The sequence below is a fragment of the Phascolarctos cinereus genome, unplaced genomic scaffold (assembly GCF_003287225.1).
Source record: "Phascolarctos cinereus isolate Bilbo 61053 unplaced genomic scaffold, phaCin_HiC Scaffold_726;HRSCAF=1367, whole genome shotgun sequence".
NCBI classification, from domain to species: domain Eukaryota; kingdom Metazoa; phylum Chordata; class Mammalia; order Diprotodontia; family Phascolarctidae; genus Phascolarctos; species Phascolarctos cinereus.
This window is the reverse complement of record NW_027556098.1, coordinates 330,222,112-330,242,866: the sequence shown is the minus strand read 5'-3', so window position 1 is coordinate 330,242,866 and position 20,755 is coordinate 330,222,112. Positions and strand designations below refer to the sequence as shown.

The window sequence follows — 20,755 nt, the reverse complement described above, 5'->3', positions numbered from 1 at the left end:
TTACTACTTGAACAGAATTGCTGCTTGTAACATTTTCCTACATTTCTAACCTGTTCCATTAATACGTAAATACTGTCAAGGTTTTAAAGTCTTTTAAAAAAATGTATTTATTCCTTTGGGCTGTATGAAGTGTATTTGTATTCCAGACTCTGCTAATGAATTTGCCAGTTAATCTTTCCTTGCCATGGATGTTAGCTAAAGGTTTAGTGTAATATGAATATCAATTTTACTGCATGGCTTCTGAATTTTAGACAACCAATTGATTGTGGGCTTTTTTGTTGTAAAACATGTAAACAAGAACAAAAACAAAAAAAGAACATGTAGACAGAAAAGTCCAAAGCAGAAGAAATTGTTTTTAACCTTGGCAGTGTTGGTCTTAATGTAGATGTCCCTTTGTTAAATTACTTGAATTATAGGCATTTGTATTTTAGGTAGATATTAAATGTACATGTGAACTAAAATGCTCTGTGTATTTTCTGTTGTGTAAGTACTTGTTCTAATCCAGTGTTATTGCATTATGTAATTGTTCTTCCTGGGGAAAACAGAATGGCATGCATTTTCCACAATACGTAAGTGACCAAAAAACTAGCCTTTTTGCAATAAAATTGGCATGTTATTAACCACTGCTGTAGCAGAATCTCATAACCTTCCAGCTGTTACACGTTTTTCATATTAAGATCTTCAATGTGCCAAAAAATTCCTTCTAGCATATACTGATTTCATGGGTATGCTGCAGACTTGATTCCAGTGGTGGCATGGGAAATATCAAATTTTTTTTCTTGCTTAATATTCTGCCATTTGCTTCCAGATAGCTGGGTGTCTATTGTTTGTATGTGTCTGTGCTGCCTTAATGCACTTGATGAGTTCTGAATGAAGGGGGATGTTGATTGTGGTGGTGTGTTTAAAATAATAATTGCATGAAATCTCACAGGCTTATGCTATATTTGACAGTTTGTTGACTTAACATGGCAGATCTTAATTTTAAAGTAGGGAGAGACCAATAAGTCATTTGTGCTCACTTAAATACTAAACTTTATTCAAAATAACCTCTTATTTTAACTCATGCTTCATTTAACTTATGCATCCATTTAAATCGCAGAATTCCATTTTTGTGTTTTTATAATTCCGGCTGTGCTATTGGTCTTTCACCTTTATGTAATGTGAATTTTCGTTGTATGATATATATAAGGGGATCTTACTAAGGTGATAAAATAAATCTCTTCCCCAAAAGATTAAATACCCTGATTATGTAACATACTTATTTTTTACAATGGAATATGATATATTAATGAAACTCTAATTAAAAGGGAAAACAACTTTTAAAAAGCTTAGTTTTTAAAATATAAAATGTTTAGGGTTTTTTTTTTCTGTCTTCCCTGTCTCCCTCCCCTCTCCCCCCAAAAATGATGGCTTTTGTGTCAGTAGTGAACAAGTGGAATGCAAACTCTTTTATTTAATAGTTGTGATTAATTCACTTAATTAAATGCTCAATCACACCATTATAATGCATAATAACTCTTTTAAAACATTTTAAATAATCATGAAGGTTACTAGCAACTTAGTTTTGAGCTAAATTCTCATTTTGAGAAGGTTATTCTTATTAATTGGTCAGAATACTTATGTTATTGCTGAATTAAGTATCTAACATTTAATTTTATCAGTTTTCTTAGCATACTTTTATTGTACTAATAGGTCTTTATAATTAAGGGCTTTCAGAAATAACCTCATTTGTTATTTATAACCAAATGTAGATGGTTACTCTTTGGGTCTTGTTTTATCTAAGGTTGAGTCTTTTCAGTTTGTAATTGCCTTTTGTTGTTGTTGTTAACTGAAAGGAACCTTTTTGCCCCCAGGGAAAAACTGTAAATAATTGGCCATTAATTTAAGACTGTGTGACCTAGTGGATAGACACCTGGGTTCAAATTCTGCTCTTGATAAATATATGTATTGGTTGTATGACCCGGAGCAAGTCAGTAAATCTCTTATTGCCCCAGGCTGCTTTCCAGAACTGTAAGTTGCAGAGCAGGTACTATATTGGAGGAGGGAGATTGTTTACCAGGAATTTATGAGGAATTCCTTACTCCAATTAAATTACACATACAGATCATTTAAAAAAAATGAGTTATCCCAGTTTTGGATGTTTATAAGTGCCACTTCGTCTTGGCTGTGTTAGCAAAGCTTTTTTTTTCTTTTCTTTTCTTCTTTTTTTTTTTTTACAATTGCTATTATTGTTGCCCTAAAATTGTACATAATTGAATCACTTCTGGTTGTTAAATTATTTTTTTTCCCCTCCCTGCATTAGGCACCACCTGTAATGGCCTATCCTGCTACAACACCAACGGGAATGATAGGATATGGAATAGTAAGTATTCATTTGGGTTTAATTTGCTTGGCAGCGGATGGGGAAGGAAGGGAATAAGTTCTTATGTAGCAGCTACTATGTTCCTGCAGGCACTGTGCCAGGTACTTTTTGCAAATATTATCTTACTTGATCCTCACAACCACCGTATGAGGTAGATGGTATTACTATCCTCATTTTACAGTTGAAGAAACTGAGGAAGACAGAGGTTAAGGGCCTTTCCAAGGGTCACACTGACAGCAAGTGTCTGAGGCCAAATTTGAATTCAGGTCTTCCTGAATCCAGGCCCAAAGCACCATCAACTGCCTCTGGCTATATATTTCTCTATATGGATATTTATGTCTGTATCTTTATATATAATATATATAACATATATATATTATATAATATATATAATACACACACACACATCTATATCTATCTATCTGTATGCTATCTGTATTGTTGCAAATGACCTAATTATATAACAAGAGTTCAAAAGTTAAAATTTTTATTGAAAGAACAGTAATAGCCTGTGTGTACTCTTTTAATAGATGTGCATTCATTAATTTAATTTTGTAAGTGGGTGGTAGTGATTTTTAATAAATCTATGTTACTATACTCTAGAACAATTAAGAGTTGATTCTGTAATGAGTATTCATAGATATTTTAGGCCTCCTGACATTTTTTTGAGAGTGAGATCTTGGGAGTTAATTTGAATTTTTCACTTTGCATTGAGGGCATGTAGCTAGTAGGTTTAAGAACTGTACTTTGGGGGGCAGCTAGGTGGTGCAGTGGATAGAGCACAGGCCCTGAAGTCAGGAAGACCTGAGTTCAAATCCGGTCCCTGACCAAACACTTGACACTTACTAGCTGTGTGACCCCGGGAAAGTCGCTTAACCCCAATTGCCTAAAAACCCCCACAAAACAAACCAAAAAAAAAAAAAAAGAATTGTACTTTGATTTATACTATTCTTAGGAGAGACATTCTTTTCTTACATTTGTAACTTTTCCTGTGGTTCTGTAGCCAATAAAATTTAGAAATCCTTGGTCTAGCCAAGGCCTGTAATTTAGGCATTACATCTTTTATAAAATTGGGGGTCTTTGAAAGACTTTCTTTGAGAAATACCTTAGCTTCTTTACCTTCTTGGAGTCTGTAGCTGCTATTCTATTGTATGTATTCAAACTTAATTTTCCTTTGAACCAGACCAAAAGTACTATAGTATTTTTAATTCTTGTAGCTTTCTTTTTTAAAAGGGAGAAAGAATCCATTGACAAATAATGTCCTCTAACTTTATGATTTATTCTTAGCCAACTCAGATGGGAAATGTACCTGTAATGACACAACCAACCTTAATATACAGCCAGCCTGTCATGAGACCACCAAACCCCTTTGGCCCTGTTTCAGGAGCACAGGTAATGTAGGACACTTAATGTTATCATGACTTGGCTTCATCTGGGAAGAGTTTACCAAATTTAATGTGGAGATAATTTCATTGTTTACTAATCAGAGAACTAAAATTTTACTGTGGAAGGATTAGTGTAAAGCTCTTAGTAAATTGGTATTCTGGGGCTTAGAAGTATATATTTGGAAGTTAAGAAAGATGTTTTTTGTTACTTATGCATGGTTTTCTTGTATGAACCCAAATATGTCATTCATTAGTCTTACCCTCTGTAATGAGGCATTTTTGAGGTATCTTCTTTCTTCCACCAAAGGATAATATGCTCAGTAACAGCATTTAGTCCATTTGGTCTGTCTTAAATGAGGGTCTTGATATATCTCACATTGTTGATCTGTTATAACCATAACATCACCTATTTGGCTAAAATGGTTAATTTCTATAACTTCAATCCTTTGATTTCTTTTTTGTGCTTTCATAGAATACCATGTGACTGAATTCCAAACTATTGCTGTTTTCAAGTTTGCTTCCTTTTCAAAGTTGTGTGGGGTTTTTTTTCTTTTGTTAATCTTATAGTTAATGACTTGAGAGTTGTCTACATACATTATCTTTCCTTGTATGTAGACTTTTTCATTTGTGACAGAAATTTAGCTAGCTAACCCTACCTGGCAAATAAATGTTCTTTATGCTGCAGATAATGTTTGCAGATCAGCATGATCTGAGAGCACAGTTCCCCTCTAGCATTGGCTAATTTACATGCTGTGTCTTTTTTTTGTGTGTATGTGAGACAATTGGGTGACTTGCCCGGAGTCACACAGCTAGTAAGTGTTATGTGTCTGATGCCAGATTTGAACTCAGGTACTTCTGACTTCAGGGTTGGTGCTCTTCCACTGCGCCACCTAGCTGCCCCCATGCTGCATCTTTTCTAATTGAAGGATACATACATTTTATTATTGGTCATGTGTTTAAGTTCGTATTGTTCAATTTGAATTGAGTTTCTTTTCTCTACCTCTACAGTTTTTTCTTTTTTGTTCTAAAAGGACATTGTAATTAGACATTTAACTGAATTTGGTCTTTACGCTTAAGAGGTAAAACTCAGATTGATTTAAATTAATACTTTGCTCTAAAATATTCTTATTTAATATTGAAGTTAATTTGATCAACTTGGTCTTTAAATTGACGTTTTCGTTTTTCAAAATAAGTTTCACAAGAAAGCTGGATACATTGCTATAAATTGTCTGGAGTAATTGAAATTATAGCTTGGTTTCCCTTTTCCCCCCCACAAGTTTATAGTTTTCATAAGTTTTTTTTTAATGTAAAAGTATTTGACTCTCTGCCTTCCAATAGTGATAGTACTGATTTCCATTTTAAAATGTTGAACAACTAAAGTAGCCATTTTACTCTAGTAACTTGTTAAAAAATATATATAATTTTCCTTTCAGTCAGTTTATCCATCCTTATTATATAGTCATAAAATTCCTCATTCTTGTCTTTTAATCTCTGATTCTTTATCTTTAGCACTATTTCTTGAGTCTTTTTGATTTCATAAAAAAAAAGTGATCCATCTCTTCATTCAATAAGCATCCATTAATAGGCTGTTGAAAGACCTTGCACAAAGGAGATACAAAAATGGCACATCCTGTTCTTAAGGAATATATAATTTAATATGAGACAAAAGACATACACAAATAGCTAACACAGAGTGTAATGTGATAAAAGTCTAATAATAAAGGTAAGAACAAGATGCAGTGAGTTCATTGAAAAGATATATTGTTTAATGTTCCACCTGAATTTCAAATTGTATTATTTCTATTTTTAAGCTGATTTTATTTCGCCCTTTTGGGGGACCCAGAGAAGAGCACAGATTTGTGCCCAAAGGAGATATTTAAATCAGAGCTGAGAAATTTATTCACTACTGTCTCTAAAATGTAGTTTCAAAGGTTTAGCACAGTGCATTCCTAGAAGCACTTCTACATGCTATCTTTCTTAGAAGCAGCAGAGTGCATCAGTGAGTGGAGACTGCATCAGTGTTGTAGCTCAGGCAGCATTCTTGTATTGCATTACCCTGCCTGTCTGTTGATGGGATATCTTTCAATGTTTTCTGGGCTTCTTGCTGGAATGGCTAATCAGACCTAGATGTTTAATGCTATGTATCTCCTGTAACTGTCAAGAATTTCATTGGCATTTTAAAATATGTTCTACTTTAGAGTCTCTGCATTAGTTTCCTTCATTAAATGTTCTTAAAAACTAGCCTTAGAATTCATTTATCTGCATTTGTACCAGTATTTCTTAAACCTTTTGCCTTCTGAGTTGCTAATAATCTCATAAAGTCAAAAAATGTTCCAGGCTTTCAGTGTTCTTAAAAGGGTAAGCTGGAGGTGGGGTGAATAACAGGAACATGTTTTTGTGATTTATTCTAGGAAAGGAAAGATTACATTGTCACCTAGGAAATTAGGCCATAATAAGAGAATAAATCTACTAAGGATTGGCAGCTTCCCTAAAACATTGTTGATTTGAAAGAGAACCCTCATAGGGAAGGAAAAAGAAGACTAGGAATGTGATGGTAATGTGGATGAATAAGACTTTGTTACCACCATATTGTCCATCTTCTTCCCCTCTACTGACCCTTTTACTTCAGAGCTCATTAAATGTGTTAAGGCAACCCAGAAACGTGCAGTTCTTACTTTTCATCCACAGGCTCACTTCTGAACCTATTGGACATGATTATGTCCTGAATCTGCCATTTAATAGCTCTGTGACCCTGGCCAAGTCACTTGATCTCTCTGAGCCTCAAGTTTCTTATGTGAATGTCTAACCTATTTCAGGTTTTCTGAGTGTCTTATATTTGAACAACCTCCCATTTAATTTACTCTGCCCCCAACTGCTAGAATAATATTCTGTAAACGGTATTTTCATTACTTTTCCCTCCTCTGATTAAGTCTACAATGACTCCCTATTGTATTGAAAGTATATATATTATTATATTCCAGGCATTCAGTCAATTTTTCTTTTTGTCTTCCTGTTTCTTCGCAAGGTTCTACTCTAATAGTAACAAGTGAGCAAATGAAAAATAATAATTTATTTGATTTCCACAATTATGTGAATATCATAGACTTTGTTTCTCACTCTTCTGTCTCCTTTATTCCATCTAAGCCAATCTTTATTGTTTGTCACTATTTTAAAGTTGCTTTCTAGCAGGCTCTTTTTAAATAGCAAAGGACTGTATAAATGTGAGCTATTAGTACTAATAATTTTCATGAATAATTAATACTAATAATTTTCTTGCTCATTTCTGTGTAGGAGATATGGTGTTTATACTCTTCTTTTTCTCCTTGCTTTTTCCTTCCCAATTTAAAGGCCACAATGCTCTGTCCATTTCCTCAAAGACCTGGTTTAGAGGCAGGTACGTAGTGCAGCAGATGGGGCACCGGCCCTGGAGTCAGGAGGACCTGAGTTCAAATCCGGTCTTAGACACATGACACTTAACTAGCTGTGTGACCCTGGGCAAGTCACTTAATCCCATTGCCTAGCCCCACCCCCCAAAAAAAAGACTTGTTTTAAAAAACTTAACCTCCTCCAAGAAACCTTTCCTGACTAATTTCCCTCCTTTCTCATCTTTCCCTTCCCCTACATCTACTCAAGCAAATAATCTAAAACATTTAGTGGTGGTATAATGGTGAATATGAGCATGAAGGGCTGACCAGTGTTCACTGAAAACAAAACAAAAAACACAACAGAGTTCTCAATGAAAGAGAGTCAGATATCAAATGATATTTTGAGAAACTTTAAGTCAAGCAAGAAAGATAAAAACTTTTCACACCTGAAGTGATTTGATTTGATTTGATTATTAAACTCCTCTTTTGTATATTAATAACACTTCAGGTGGAGATAGTTGTGTTCTCCTTGAGTCTTCTTCACCAAGCTAAACAACTCCAGTTCCTCAACTGATACCCATATAGAATAAACCTTAAGGTCTTACACAACCTACTTCTCTTCCTCTAGAAGCTTTCTAGTTTATCAATATCCTTCCTAAAATATGGTGCCTAATACTAAAGACAATAATCAGATGTGATCTAAGGTATGGAATCAGTATCCTTTTTCCTTAGCAGTTTTATCTTGCTTAATATAGTCTGATATATTAGCTTTCTTTACTGGCATATTACTATTATGCATTGCAGTGAACCAGAAGCCCTGTATCTTGTTCAAATAATCTGCCCTTTAAGCTTCCTTATCTTGTACTTATGAGATTGATATTTTGAACTGAAGAATAAAACTACGTTTATTCCTATTAAATTTCATCTTAAAAATTTGGCCCAACCTTTTAGCCTGCATGTGTCTCTTTAGATCTTGATTCTGCCAGTCAGTGTGTTAATTATGTGTCCTGCTTTTGTGTCAGCTATCAATTTAGTGCACTCTTCTGTCTATCTGTTTTTACCGAAGCTGCCGATAAAATGGTACAGAACTAAGCACAAGTCCATCTAAACCATTCATATTTGAATCTGGCTGTTCGCCTAGTTTTGAAGCCGCATAGCTATGTTACTGTTCATGCCTTTCCGTTTTTTCCCACAAGAAAAACATGAGAAAATTTCTTCTTGTCTAATCCTCAATGTCAGCTTCATTGTTTCCATTTTTCATAGGCTTATTCTTTTTGTGTCTGAGGTACTTAATTGTAAATTTTCTTCTGTTGGTCTAAAATATAACTATTTTCTCTTTTTTTTTTCTGTATGTATCACCTCATATAACTCCCATGAACACTACTTGAAAAATTGAAGTTGGCATGAAAGATATTCTCTCTTGTACGACCTCATCTACTTAGTTGTGTTGCTGACTATAATATTAGGATGTTATCACCGACTGGTGCAATTACTGAGCCTCTTCTTGCCTACAATCAATAAAGCGCTTTTGATAATGTGTAGAAGTCTTCCTAATTTTCTAATTTCTGTGAAGATACACGTGACTTTGGAGACTTATCAACCCTAGATAAGTCTAAGTGGGATAGATCTTTTCTCTTTATTTTTCAAAATAGTGAAGTTGCTTTTTAAGATTTATTTTGTGTTTTATGAAGAAAATGTAGCCATTCCTTTATGCATATTTGTATTGAATTATTTGATAAATAATTGGGTCAATTAAAGAGCGAGTGCAGTGGGAAAAATTGGTGTATTTAATAGTGAGTAGTAGGACCTTTTCTTTGGTCAGAAATAGGTTCTTTTAGGTTTTCTGATTGTACTGATGATAACTGATCCTTTGTCAGGCATTTTATAGGGGCTGTGTCTAGAGATCCAGAATGGCTCAGCTGTTTTATTTGTTTTGTGATGGCTGATTTTAAAGTAAGTCTGACATCAATAAAGTGTCTGAATGGAAACAAAGACTTTTTGTGAGAGCCGTTAACTATTCTCAATGGGGGGCACTGTTGCTTCTTGGTATAGAAATAATTTGTCCTACGAAAATGGTCTCTTTTACTGAATTTCTTGAATATGTAAGAACTAACTTCTTTATTTGATATTTAGGTTTCGTGTTTTTTTTGTGCTTGCATGTGAATAGTCACTGTTGGCAGTTACCTCATTTGTCAGCTGTTCTACAGAACTGGATTTCTTTTTTTTTTTCCCCTTTAAAAATATAAAAAAGGGCTTTTTGCACTGTCAGCAGTGTAGCTCATTCATTCAAACTTTTAGATAGATAACATAAAAGAGTTTGATTTGGGATGTTTGAGTTAGTGTCACAAATGATACCTTGTTTTTCAGCCCCTTGACCTCTCTAGCATTTGACACTGTTAACCACCATTACCCCCTAAATATACTCTCTCTTCTCTAGGTTTTTTTGTTTTTGTTTTTGTGACAGTTATCTCATTTTTACCTATCTCCTTTTTGGCATTGTCAGCCTTGTCACATTGACTGGATCTACTGCAAGGCTTTGTCATGAACCCCCCTAAGTTTTTCTATCTATATTCTCTCTTGGTGACCTCATGAATTCCTGTGGTTTATCATGTCTGTGCAGACAACTGCTAGATACATATATCTAGCCTTAGTCTCTCTTTTGAGCTCTAGAATCACATTACCAATTGCTTATTGGACATTTCCCACTGAATGTTCTACAGGCCTAGCAAATTTAATATGTCCAAACCAGAGTTCATTATCTTCCACTTACTCCATCTTTTCAACTTCCCTATTTGTATCAAATACATTGTCATCCTTCCATTTGCCCAGATTCACATCCTGGGAGTCATCCTGGAATCCTCACTGACACTACACACAAATCCATTCAGATGCCAAGTCTTGTTTCTACCTCCATATGGCCACCACTTAAGTTCAGGCCAAATGACTACTCACCTGGGCTATTATAATGGCCTCCTAATTTGTCTCCCTGCCTCAAGTCTCTGTCCCTTAGAAATCATACTCCAAATAGCTGTCAAAATGATTTTTCTAAAGGATAGGCCTGCCCATATTACTTCCTTGGTAGTGGAGATGGGTGACAGTGTCATGTATGATGGACAACAAGAAAGCCAGTTTAGCTATACCATAGAGTGTGGGAAGGAGAGTAATGTATATAATAATGTTGGAAAAGTTGATCAGGGCCAAGTTGTGAAAGGTTTCAGTCTGGGTGGCTCTCTGTTACCTCTAGAATCAAATGTGTCTATATAGTGATTTCATTGAAAACAGAATATGTGAGATAGCCAGGTGGCACAGTGGATGAGAGTGCAGAGCCTGGAGCCAGAAAGATCTCAGTTCAAATCCAGTCTCCAACACTTACTAACTGTGTGGCCCTGGGCAAATCATTTAACCTCTCTTGCCTTAGTTTCCTCAACTGTCAAGTGGAAATAATAACAGTACTCTCAACTGTCAAATGGGGATGATGACAGTACCTACCTTGCAGGAGTGTTGTGGGGATCAACTGAGATATTTTATAGTGCATCTAGAACAGCACGAGGCACATAGTAGGCATTATATAAAATTATTCCCTTCTCCATTGAATACTATGTTCTTCAAAATGCTTGTTTTGAAATGGGCCCTACTGTATATATAAAGTACAAAACATATTTACCTGAAACTTGTATTTATTATGTTACATATAGTTGAGAAACAAAACAATTTTTAAGAACATATTTACATTTTCTGTTTTGGTTGGTTTCATGTTTAGTATGTAGTAGGTATTTCTACAACTTTATTTCCTTTAGTGTATTCCTATCCTGATTTCATAGTTATTATTTCAAATTATACTATTTATTAATAGTAACTCACCTATATCTCTTTTTTAAGTTTTACAAAACATTTTCTTCATGGTGATTTTAAAATAGGTAGTGCCCATATCCCCATTTTATGAATGATGAGGTAAGGCTGTTAGGTTGTTAACTCGCCCAAGGTCACATATATTCTTTCAGAGCCAGGATTTCAATCCAAGTCTTCTGACTACAAATTCATTGTTCTTTCTGTTCATATGTAGGGTAGAATGCTTCAGCTACCTCTTTTTGAAATACTGAATTTCTACTTTTAATCTCTTAGAACTTGTTTGTTATTTTAAAAAATAAGATCAGGTATATTTGTGACTGACTGAAAGCTTCTTTAAATATACATTGAAGTTTTCAACCAGATAACATTCTTTGAATTATCTCATGTTTTCATGACAATGTAATGGACATTCTGGGTTTTATTGTCAAGTATATTTTCCCCTGACCTTTGTACATCAGGTAGGGCACTCTAAAGGATAGTGTCAATTTCCCTGATGTTGAAAGTTTGGTTTGCCTTTTCTTCCTATAGAATATCTTTAAGACTACTTGATTCCCTGTATAATTTTGGATCACAATATTGTTCTCTTGGTCTATAACAGGGCTGAAGTTAGTGTTGAAAATCTTTGTTTGTCTGCAATATTTCCTGAGTTAGATAATGCTTGAGTTCCTACCCTGTTCATATAATAATCACTGTCTTGTTGAAGTTTGTTTTTAGTCCCTCATAATATCTTGACCATTCAAATTATTTGGTAGTCCTTGAACATCTTTAAGAAAAAGAATTTGCTTTACAAATTTCCTTTTCTCTTGAGAAATACACTGTATCCTTTCTCAACCAAACTCCTTGAAAGCTGTCTATACTTTTATTGCCTTCTCACTTTCTGCTAAACCCTCTGTAGTTTGAGTCCTCACCTTATCACTTAGCTGATACTATTTTCTCCAAAGTTAGCAGTGATCTCTTAATTGCCAAATCTGATGATGGCCTTTTCTCAGTCTTTCTCAACCTCTCTGCAACATCTGTTGACACCTTTCTTGGTTGCTTTCTCCACTATGGGTTTTTGTGACACTATTCTCTCATGGTTCTCCTCCTGTTATTTGCTGAGTCATCTTTAGTGCACCCCAAACCTTTGCCCTGAGTCCTTTTCTTTCTCTGTTGTCTCATTGGTGACCTCATTATAGAAGGGTTCTCTTTTCTCTATAAAGATCACTCATCTCTATATCTAAGCCCTAATCTATCTTTCGAGTTCCAGTCCTATATCACCAACTGTGTATAAGATCAAATTAACTGGTTCCGTCAATTAGCAAGCATTTATTAAGCAGCAGCTATGTGCTGTGCAATTTGCTAAGCAGTAGAGATTTTAAAATAAACAAACTATCCCTGCCCTCAGGGAGCTTAAATTCTATTGGGAGAGCCAACATATATGTAAATAAATATATATAAATAAATGCAAGGTAAATTTTGGGTGGAGAAATGGCACTATAATAGCAGGAGGATCAGGAAAACTGTGTTTAGAAAATACCACTTGAATAGAGTTTTGAAGGGACAAGGCATTCTAATAGCTATAGTTGTGGTGAGAGTCCATTCCAGGCATAGGGGACAACCAACCATAATAACAGTGGAGATGGGTGTTAATGTCATGTATGATGGCAGTAAGAAGGCCAATTTAGCTATGCCATAGAGTGTAGAAAGGAGAATACTGTATAACAAGGTTGGTAAAGTTGATCAGGACCAAGTTGTGAAAGGTTTTCAGAGCAGCTTATGTGTGGACCTAGCAGCAATAGGAAACCATTGGATTTTGAGTGGGAGAGTTATGTGGTCAGACTTGCTGCACTTCAAGAAAATCATTTTAGCTACTATGTGAAAGATGGATTAGAGAAGGGAGGGACTTAAGCTGAACAGTTGCAACAGTCAAACTGAGATGTGATTAGGCCTAAACTAGATTGGTGGCAGTGTGAATGGAGAAAAGAGAATAAGTGTAAGAGATATTATAAAAGTAGAAATTACAAGATTTAGCTTCTTACTAGATGTGTGCAATAGGCATTTTAATATTAATTTGTCCAAATTAGAAGTCAGTATCTTTTCCCCCAAGTCCAACCTTTTTCTGAAATTCTCTAAGGAACTTTCATTGTTCTTCATCTCCCAGGTTTACAGCAGCATTATCTTCTACTCCTTACTTTCCTTCATCTCCTATTATCTAGTCAACTGCTGTATCTTGTGGTATGTGTGTCCACCACAACTCTCATTGCCATCCCATTTTCGCTCCTCACAAACGCTCCACCCCAAAATTAGTCACCTTCATTGCCAGTCTTTTGGTGATGAACATCTTTGAACTTAGATAGGTTAGTCCTTAAATGGTAGTCTTTTCCTAGAGCCCATGCTCTAAGTCTTGCCAGCTTGACTGTAAGATTAAGAACTCAGGGTTGTCTCTATGCCACATTTATATAGCATTTTGTTTACAAATAATTTCACAACAAGCTTGGGAAGTACATAGTGTTGGCATTATTCCATCCCATTTTATAGATAGTGAAACTTAAGCCTCACAAAGACTGTGACTTGCACAGGGTCATCAGTGTAGTTAAGTAGAACAGCTGGGACTCAAACCTAGATCTGACTTACAAGACAATGCTTTTTGGGGTCATTATTGTCAAGAACTAAATTTCTGTGTGGCCAGCATTTTGTATGTTGTATCTGGTTTCTTGGAGCAACAGTTTGTTGTGTTCAGTGAGCTAGGCTGTGAACATTAAATGATTGCATAAGCTCTGAAAGTAGTAAAGTATAATTGATCTCTAAGACCAATATATTGTTTGCTTTAGCATAGTATCATAGAGCTAAATGTATCAGGAGAATGATTGTGAACAGGATGTTGTATGGTAAGCCACTGGGGCAGCTGAAAATAGGATGGGATGATAGCTTCAAAAACAGCAGTATAATTATGTTAACACACCTGATATGTAATAATCATAATCCAAGATGGATCGCAACAAGAAAGGCATCAGAATATGGTTCTAAGAGTTGCCAACCATACTGACCCTAATGAGCATTAATTGAATCAAACCATACCATATTCACTTCACATGTGTATGTTATAGAAATCAAATATCTGTCTTTGTTCTTTCCTCACACAGGAACAACTAAATAATACCATCATCTTTAAATATGGAAGACTGATACATAATATTGCTTGTATGTTTATAGGCCAATTCCACTTGTATTTTGATTCTTCCAAAATGGTATAGTTGTAAATTAAGCATTTTCAGAAGCTGAGCTGTCAGTGTTTCAAAATGAGAGACTGTTTTTGTGTTTTAACCTTCTTATTAACTGTCAGTATTTGGCAGTGTGGTCCATCTACATCTACGTATCCATCTACAGGCAGCCTGGCAATGTTGATGCCAAGTATTCTGGATTTGGAAGTAAAATTTGATAGTCTGCATAAATATCTTTAAAAGGAATTTTTAAAATTTTCCAGTAATGTGTGGTTTAGTTTAAAAAAGCATTGATTCCTTGTTGGCCCCGTAATATGTTAAAAGATATTAAAAATAACTTTTAATTTTATCAGTCATATTTTCAGATTTGGCCTTGTATTATTCTAGCCTCAGCAGTAATGCCATATCCATTTTTGTTTTTGCAATATATAGTATATCAACAATGGAGGTTATGTTTTTTGTGCCTCTATTTTCTCTAAAGCTGAAATACATTTTTTTGAGAATCTTTACTTTATGCTAATTGTATGAAAAATCTTTTCCTTTCCTGGAACATGAACAAAGGGACCTCGTATATGTTAATTTCTCTTTGAAATGTAAGATTTTCTGTTTAAAGATCAGTTTGTTTTCAGGAGTCAAATAGGATTTCACTTAGAGGAAATAATTTCAGCTCTTAAGATCTGTACAAGAGCATTCTGTGGTTATGTTTCTTTGTTTGTTTTTTGGGGGCTAGGCAATGGGGTTAAGTGACTTGCCCAGGGTCACACAGCTAGTAAGTGTTATGTGTCTGAGGCCAGATTTGAACTCAGGTCCTCGTGAATCCAAGGCCGGTGCTCTGTCCACTGCACCATCTAGCTGCCCCTGGTTATCTGTTTCTAAATTTGATAGTTTGATTCCCATTAAGCTTTACTTCCGTATCTTGTTATTTTTTTCTGAGAGGCAAATCAAATGATGAGTTAATACTGCCTTTCCCCTTTGATTTAAAGATCCATTTCAAATATTATGCAGGTCAGATCCCATTGCAGCAAACTGACTGAATATTTATTTTGGTATAGTGGAAATCATTTGAAATGAATAGCCCTGAGGGTTGGATTTTTGTTGATAGAGATTCTTGTAATGGTATATGTAATATTATTTTATCTCAGTAGCAACTTAGATGTTGGCTGATAATTCGTGGATTAAAAAAAAGGGTAGTGTTTCTTTAAAAGACCTTATATTTTAATACAATTCCTTGGCCTTGCTTTGTTTCCTTACGGGCTTTCCTTCTTCATATTCATTTCAAATGTTCAGTAAGACTGTTAATACTTATTCTTTCAGTTAAACTTCACATAAAGTTTTAAAGGCCTACCAACCTAATTGTTGCTTTCCACATAAAGACCACTTTCACTATTCTTTTCTGCTGGCTGATCTGACCTTATTTAGCTGTGCCTGGCTTTGGCAATAGTGCTATTATTGTCACTTTCTGTTTCTCCCTTTACCTGTTTCTCTGAGCTGCCAACTTTTCAGTTCCCCCTCGGATTGAGTTATGAGTGGTACCTATCGTACTGATGCTTCAAGATATCAGGCAGCCATGAAAGCCAGAGCTATAGCTGTTGCTGCCTGTTCTTTCACCTGTACATAGTCTTGAAGATATCCTTATCCTTAGTAACATGGAAATGGTATATGATTTTGTTAAGCCCTACTTTCCTAATTTGTCTCTTTTCCTACCGGTTGCTTTTTTGTCAGATTCTATTGTTTTTCATTTGAAACATTTTTTCATAAGGTAACTTCATCTTCAACATGAGTGCATCAGTTGTAAGCATCTTTGACTTCTAAATACAAGATGGTAAAACTCTTGAACATTTAGAAGATGGGCCAAATTCAGAAACTTTTAAAAAAACATAATATTGCTTAGAAATAAATTCTAATAAACACCATATGGAACATAAATTTTTTTCAAATGTTATGTATGTTCAAAGAGATTAATAATTAGAATTACTAACTGCAACAAGCAAAGATTTCAGTTTGGAAACAAAAGGGAGAGAAAGGAATTGTAATCACTATTTTATCATCCCAGTGATAATAGAGCTCCCTGTCATTGGGGGGAGGGAACAATCAAAACTAGGCTTCTGCAAAATTGCCCTATTTGGGCTAAAAAGAGGTTACACACATAGACATACATACTTACACGCATGTGCTTGCATGTATATGTATCTTATGTTTTTGTGGGGACAATAATGGGATTCCTAAGCAATATTGTGTGATATCCTCCAAACCATTATAACTATGATTGTTCCTCTTTCCTGTACTATCTCTGATCATTACTGGACATCCTATGATGAAACCAATATGTAAATTAGGAACAAGAATAATGGATGTGACAGCTCAAAACTTTCTAAGCCTACAAATTGGACTCTGTGTCCATAACTCTGGAATTTTTGAGATTTGCTCAAAACTGCCAATGGCTTCCTATCCTGCCTTACTGTTTTGTTTTTCTTTTTAAAGAAGAATAAAAAGAATGACAGTCAAGTCTGAACTACCAGCCTTTGAGATTCATAATCCGTATAACTTTTGAATATTGAGATATAATTGACACTATTTTCAGTTAGTCAACTGGGATTAAATGCTAGATTGATAGGAGATCAATATAACAAACATCATTATTATATAGGAAAGAGCAAGACTTAGCATACTTGCTGTTTGTATTTGGTTGATACATTGTAAAAAGTCATTAGGATTGGGGTGGAAGATTAAGTTGAAGGTATTTACCTTCTTTAGGCAGCTTTGTGCTAATTGAAGCTAAAATTTAGGTTGAAGTTTGAAGAAGGTAGCTTGTTAAAGATCATATGAGAAGAGAAAATTTGAATATTTAGGTCTGGAGAGTAGACACATTCTTGATAGTATTTCTGAGTTCATCTGATCTTTTCAGTTAGCATACAGTGTAGCTAAGTAATAACAAAAATTGTCAAGAGAATTTTTTACATAAATACAAGAAACTAAATCAGTGAACCTCGACTTTGCATTTTTAGTTAAGTACATGGGATGTTAGATTAAATGACTCTCCCAAGGACATTTCCAATTCCTAAGATTGTGTGGTCCAGTTGAAAGATATTCAGACCAAGAGGAAGGAAGAAGGTCATATATGTTAATATTTTGTAGTTGTGCTTTAAGGGACAGTATTTTCACCTCTTTGAGAAAGGAGAGAGACAATACGTTTCATATCCTGAAACCAGACTCAATTTTGAAAGAGTTTATTCAACTCTGATGTACTTAAGAGAAAATGGATCTATCTTCTTTCATTTTGGTGGGAATGAGGGAAAGAGGGAGGGGAACAGAGAGGAACAACCCTTGTCTTAACAAGGGGTCAACTTGTCTTGACCCCTTTTGGCAAAAATAATTTTCCTTTTGACCTTCTGTAGTAAGAAGCTTGTTTTCTGAAAGAAACATGTCATTGGATATCCTTTCACTTCACATATCACCAAACTTTTTGTTTTCCTCCATTCTCCAAAGGCTGCCTTTATATTTATCCAAGTCAACAAACCAAAACCACTTCTTCTTTCATTACATTTTCTACTTTCATGTTCTGTCATTCTGAGACCTTTTTTCTTTCCCTTTCTCTGTCTTCTTTTCCCCCAGCTGTCTGCAGCATCCAGTCCCTCCAGTCACAGTCCTCACAGAGCTTCAGGAAAGGACCCTTTTGCAGAGCTCTCTTTGGAGGATTTCTTATAAAACACTTTAGGTATTGCTTGTTGTTGGGGGAGATGGGGACTCTAAGACCTATACATACATATATATATATATATTAAAATTGCCATTAAGCCCAGTTCTCCCCTTCTCCATTTGTTTGTTTCTTTAAGGGAATCTAAATTTCCTTTCCCAAAATAAATGAGCAAACATTTGGGAAAGTTCTTTATTGTAAATGAAAAGTATGAAATTGAAGCATCATTCTTCATGTCCAAATAACATTCATTCATCGCAACAGTGGATGGTTGGGTTCATACAGCATCCTTTTAAAATGGATGGTCTAGACCAATGTCTTGAAGGAAATAAAGAGAGTGATGTAGTTTTGGCAGATTGTATTAGATCTTGGTTAGGAACAAATTTTTAGTTATGATGTTTATATGATCATGGCTAATTGAAGAATTCATTACAAGAATCTCTGAAGGATTACTGTTTTATGTGTGTTTCCTGTACTTGTCAGCATCATTTCCCCCAGTATTGTGTAAAAACAGGTGGGTACTTGAAAACCATAAATAAGAGTGTTAGGTACTTAATCTGTTGGTTTTTGTTTCCTGGAGGATTATCATCTCTAATTTGGATATACCTGTTAGATGCTGGGCACCTTGCACTTGGTAGATTTTTCAACAATTTACTAGGTTCTTTGGATAGCCATTTTTAAGGACAATGCCAGGTGGTTTTTCTTTTTGTTTTGCTTGAATGAAGCCAAGTCCAGTTGAAAAATATTTCTTTATTATTCTTCCCAAATCACTTTAATTTCCCTAAATGTAGAAGAATTGATTTAGTGAACACTGAATTCTAGTTTTCCTGTTGAAGTTTTAGAGAGAGAGAGTTGGAGGATTTAAAGTTAGGTTTAAGGATGTGTGTATGGGGGGGTGTGTATCTGAATTTTATTATTTGATTAGTTAGAAACACTGTTCTAAACTTTTCCCCCCAAAATTGTGTTTTTACAGAATTGAAACAATGGAATTTTTGTTTTAATTGAAATATTTTATGAATTTGTAATAGAAAAGTTGTACTACTTTACATTTTTTTTCTTAAGTGTCAGTGTGGTGAATTCTTGCTCTGATTAGCAAGATGATACTTGCTTTACTTTACAGCCTGGACTTCTGACAAGCATGCTATGAGCACTTCTGTGACAATTGAATGCCAATGGTCATGTAACATTTTCATTTCTGTGGAAAGATCCTGTAATGCCGTGAATTAATTTTAGATTTTTCTTATTTTTTTCTAGATACAGTTTATGTAATAATCCAGTGGAAGAGAATGGAATCATTTGTTCCAAAAAGACAAGTGCTCAAGCAGCAAACCCCTACTTCCAGCAAGATCCAAATTGCTGTCTCATAAACTCTCCTCTCTTCCATTAGAATGCTGCAGGAACTCAATGAGGGGCCCATGACAGCTATTGGGACTAGTCTGTAGGAGAAAGCATCAGTACAATATAAAGCCAAGAATTGCCATGATTTAAGACTAAGATCTGTCTTTTTGGTGACTAACCCTTCAGTTCTTTCAACTCCTTATTAATACCCATAATCAGTAACCTACCAAGAGAAGCCCTTATTCAGAAAGTGTGAAATTTATATTTGGAAAAGCTGTATGGAATGAAGAGCTGTGTGTGTCCTTGACTGTAATTTAATAGGACTCTTTTCGGGGATCAAAATCATAACTCTTATGCAGTACCTTTCTTTTCAATCTTCAAATGTAGAAACAGTAACTAAAATTAACTTTTCTTTAAAAAAATTATATATTCAGTTTGCAGTAGACATTCCTTATGTATTTGTATTTATTTATGATTATCAATTTAAGTAACATTAATATGGTATCAAACCTCCTTATGAAAATGAGTATGGATGTATACAGTATGTTTGATTTTTATCCACAAAAATGATTCTGATTCAGAATGCTTTTCAGCTGACATACAGAGCACTAAATATTTTACAGCAAGTCCATAGATATGAATCTCTTAGAAATTCTCAGTCTGTATGGGAATTAGGGAAGAGTTATGAATGCATTAATCCGTATAGTCAATTCTGTGCCTAGATTTTGCAAGGGAACAGTTCGCTGACTAGGAAAAGCACTACATTTTTAATTCCATATTAGTGCATCTGGAAGGAACTTTATTGCTTTGTGCTTGGCATGTCATTATTCTACATTTGACATTAGGGCCTCTCCAAAATGAATGTGAGAAATTGCTTTCACTTTAAAGACTTTCCTTCTTTTCAGTAAAACTCTAGGAGGTATTATGTGGGGGGAGGGCAAAATCCTGGAACCTTTCATTTGGCTTGTGCCAGGTTTATGATCATGTACCTTTTAAATAAGGGAAAATAGTGTCTTTACAGATGTCTAGCAAGAGTTTAGTTAACGGAGAATTAAGCTGCACTGTTGATCGGTGCTTTGTGTAAATACATCTTAACATTTGGGTTGAGAGGGGCCTTAAGAAGGACAGTCAGTAGTAGGAAAGCAATTCTATACATGAGTTAAGCATACTTGTTGCATTGTCTCTGCAGATTCTATTTTTGTTTACAATATTAAAATGTATGTTAGCAAAAATGGGTGGATTTTCAAATAAAATGCAGCTTCCACAAAATTTTTGTTACAGTATTTTGGTCCGAGGTGTTTGCTTTGTTTTGTTTTGTTTTTCATTCTGCTCTTTAAAATGTGCACAATTGATTGTTTTGCTCATGTAATAAAATGGCAACTATTCAGATTTTAAATGTCCAGGAATATAGTACAGTTCTGCATTTGTGGCTACATTCTGGACTTTTACTGATAAGCCAAATAGCCCTTTAAAATGAGTAGTTGATGTGCCTAACTTTTTATTTTTTATCCAAAGAAGGGAAAGTTCAAGGGGAAATATTTCTCTTAGAATTTGGATATTTT

At 34.8% G+C, this 20,755-nt stretch overlaps 1 protein-coding gene across 16 annotated transcripts in view; it reads left to right on the top strand.

Annotated features, from left to right (window-relative positions):
* PICALM (phosphatidylinositol binding clathrin assembly protein) overlaps positions 1 to 20,476 on the top strand; it is a 125,709-nt gene extending 105,233 nt beyond the window's left edge. For 8 of the 16 annotated variants that reach the window (XM_020993685.2, XM_020993686.2, XM_020993690.2 and 5 more), the window contains 5 exons: positions 546 to 569; positions 2,303 to 2,362; positions 3,650 to 3,754; positions 17,774 to 17,876; positions 19,110 to 20,476. In XM_020993685.2, the coding sequence (XP_020849344.1) occupies positions 546 to 569; positions 2,303 to 2,362; positions 3,650 to 3,754; positions 17,774 to 17,866 (282 nt within the window). In that variant the 3' untranslated portion in view covers positions 17,867 to 17,876; positions 19,110 to 20,476. The remainder of the gene's footprint in view (positions 1 to 545; positions 570 to 2,302; positions 2,363 to 3,649; positions 3,755 to 17,773; positions 17,877 to 19,109) is intronic. The other 8 variants (XM_020993693.2, XM_020993700.2, XM_020993692.2 and 5 more) reach the window with 2 other exon arrangements.
* Positions 20,477 to 20,755: the final 279 nt, after the last annotated feature.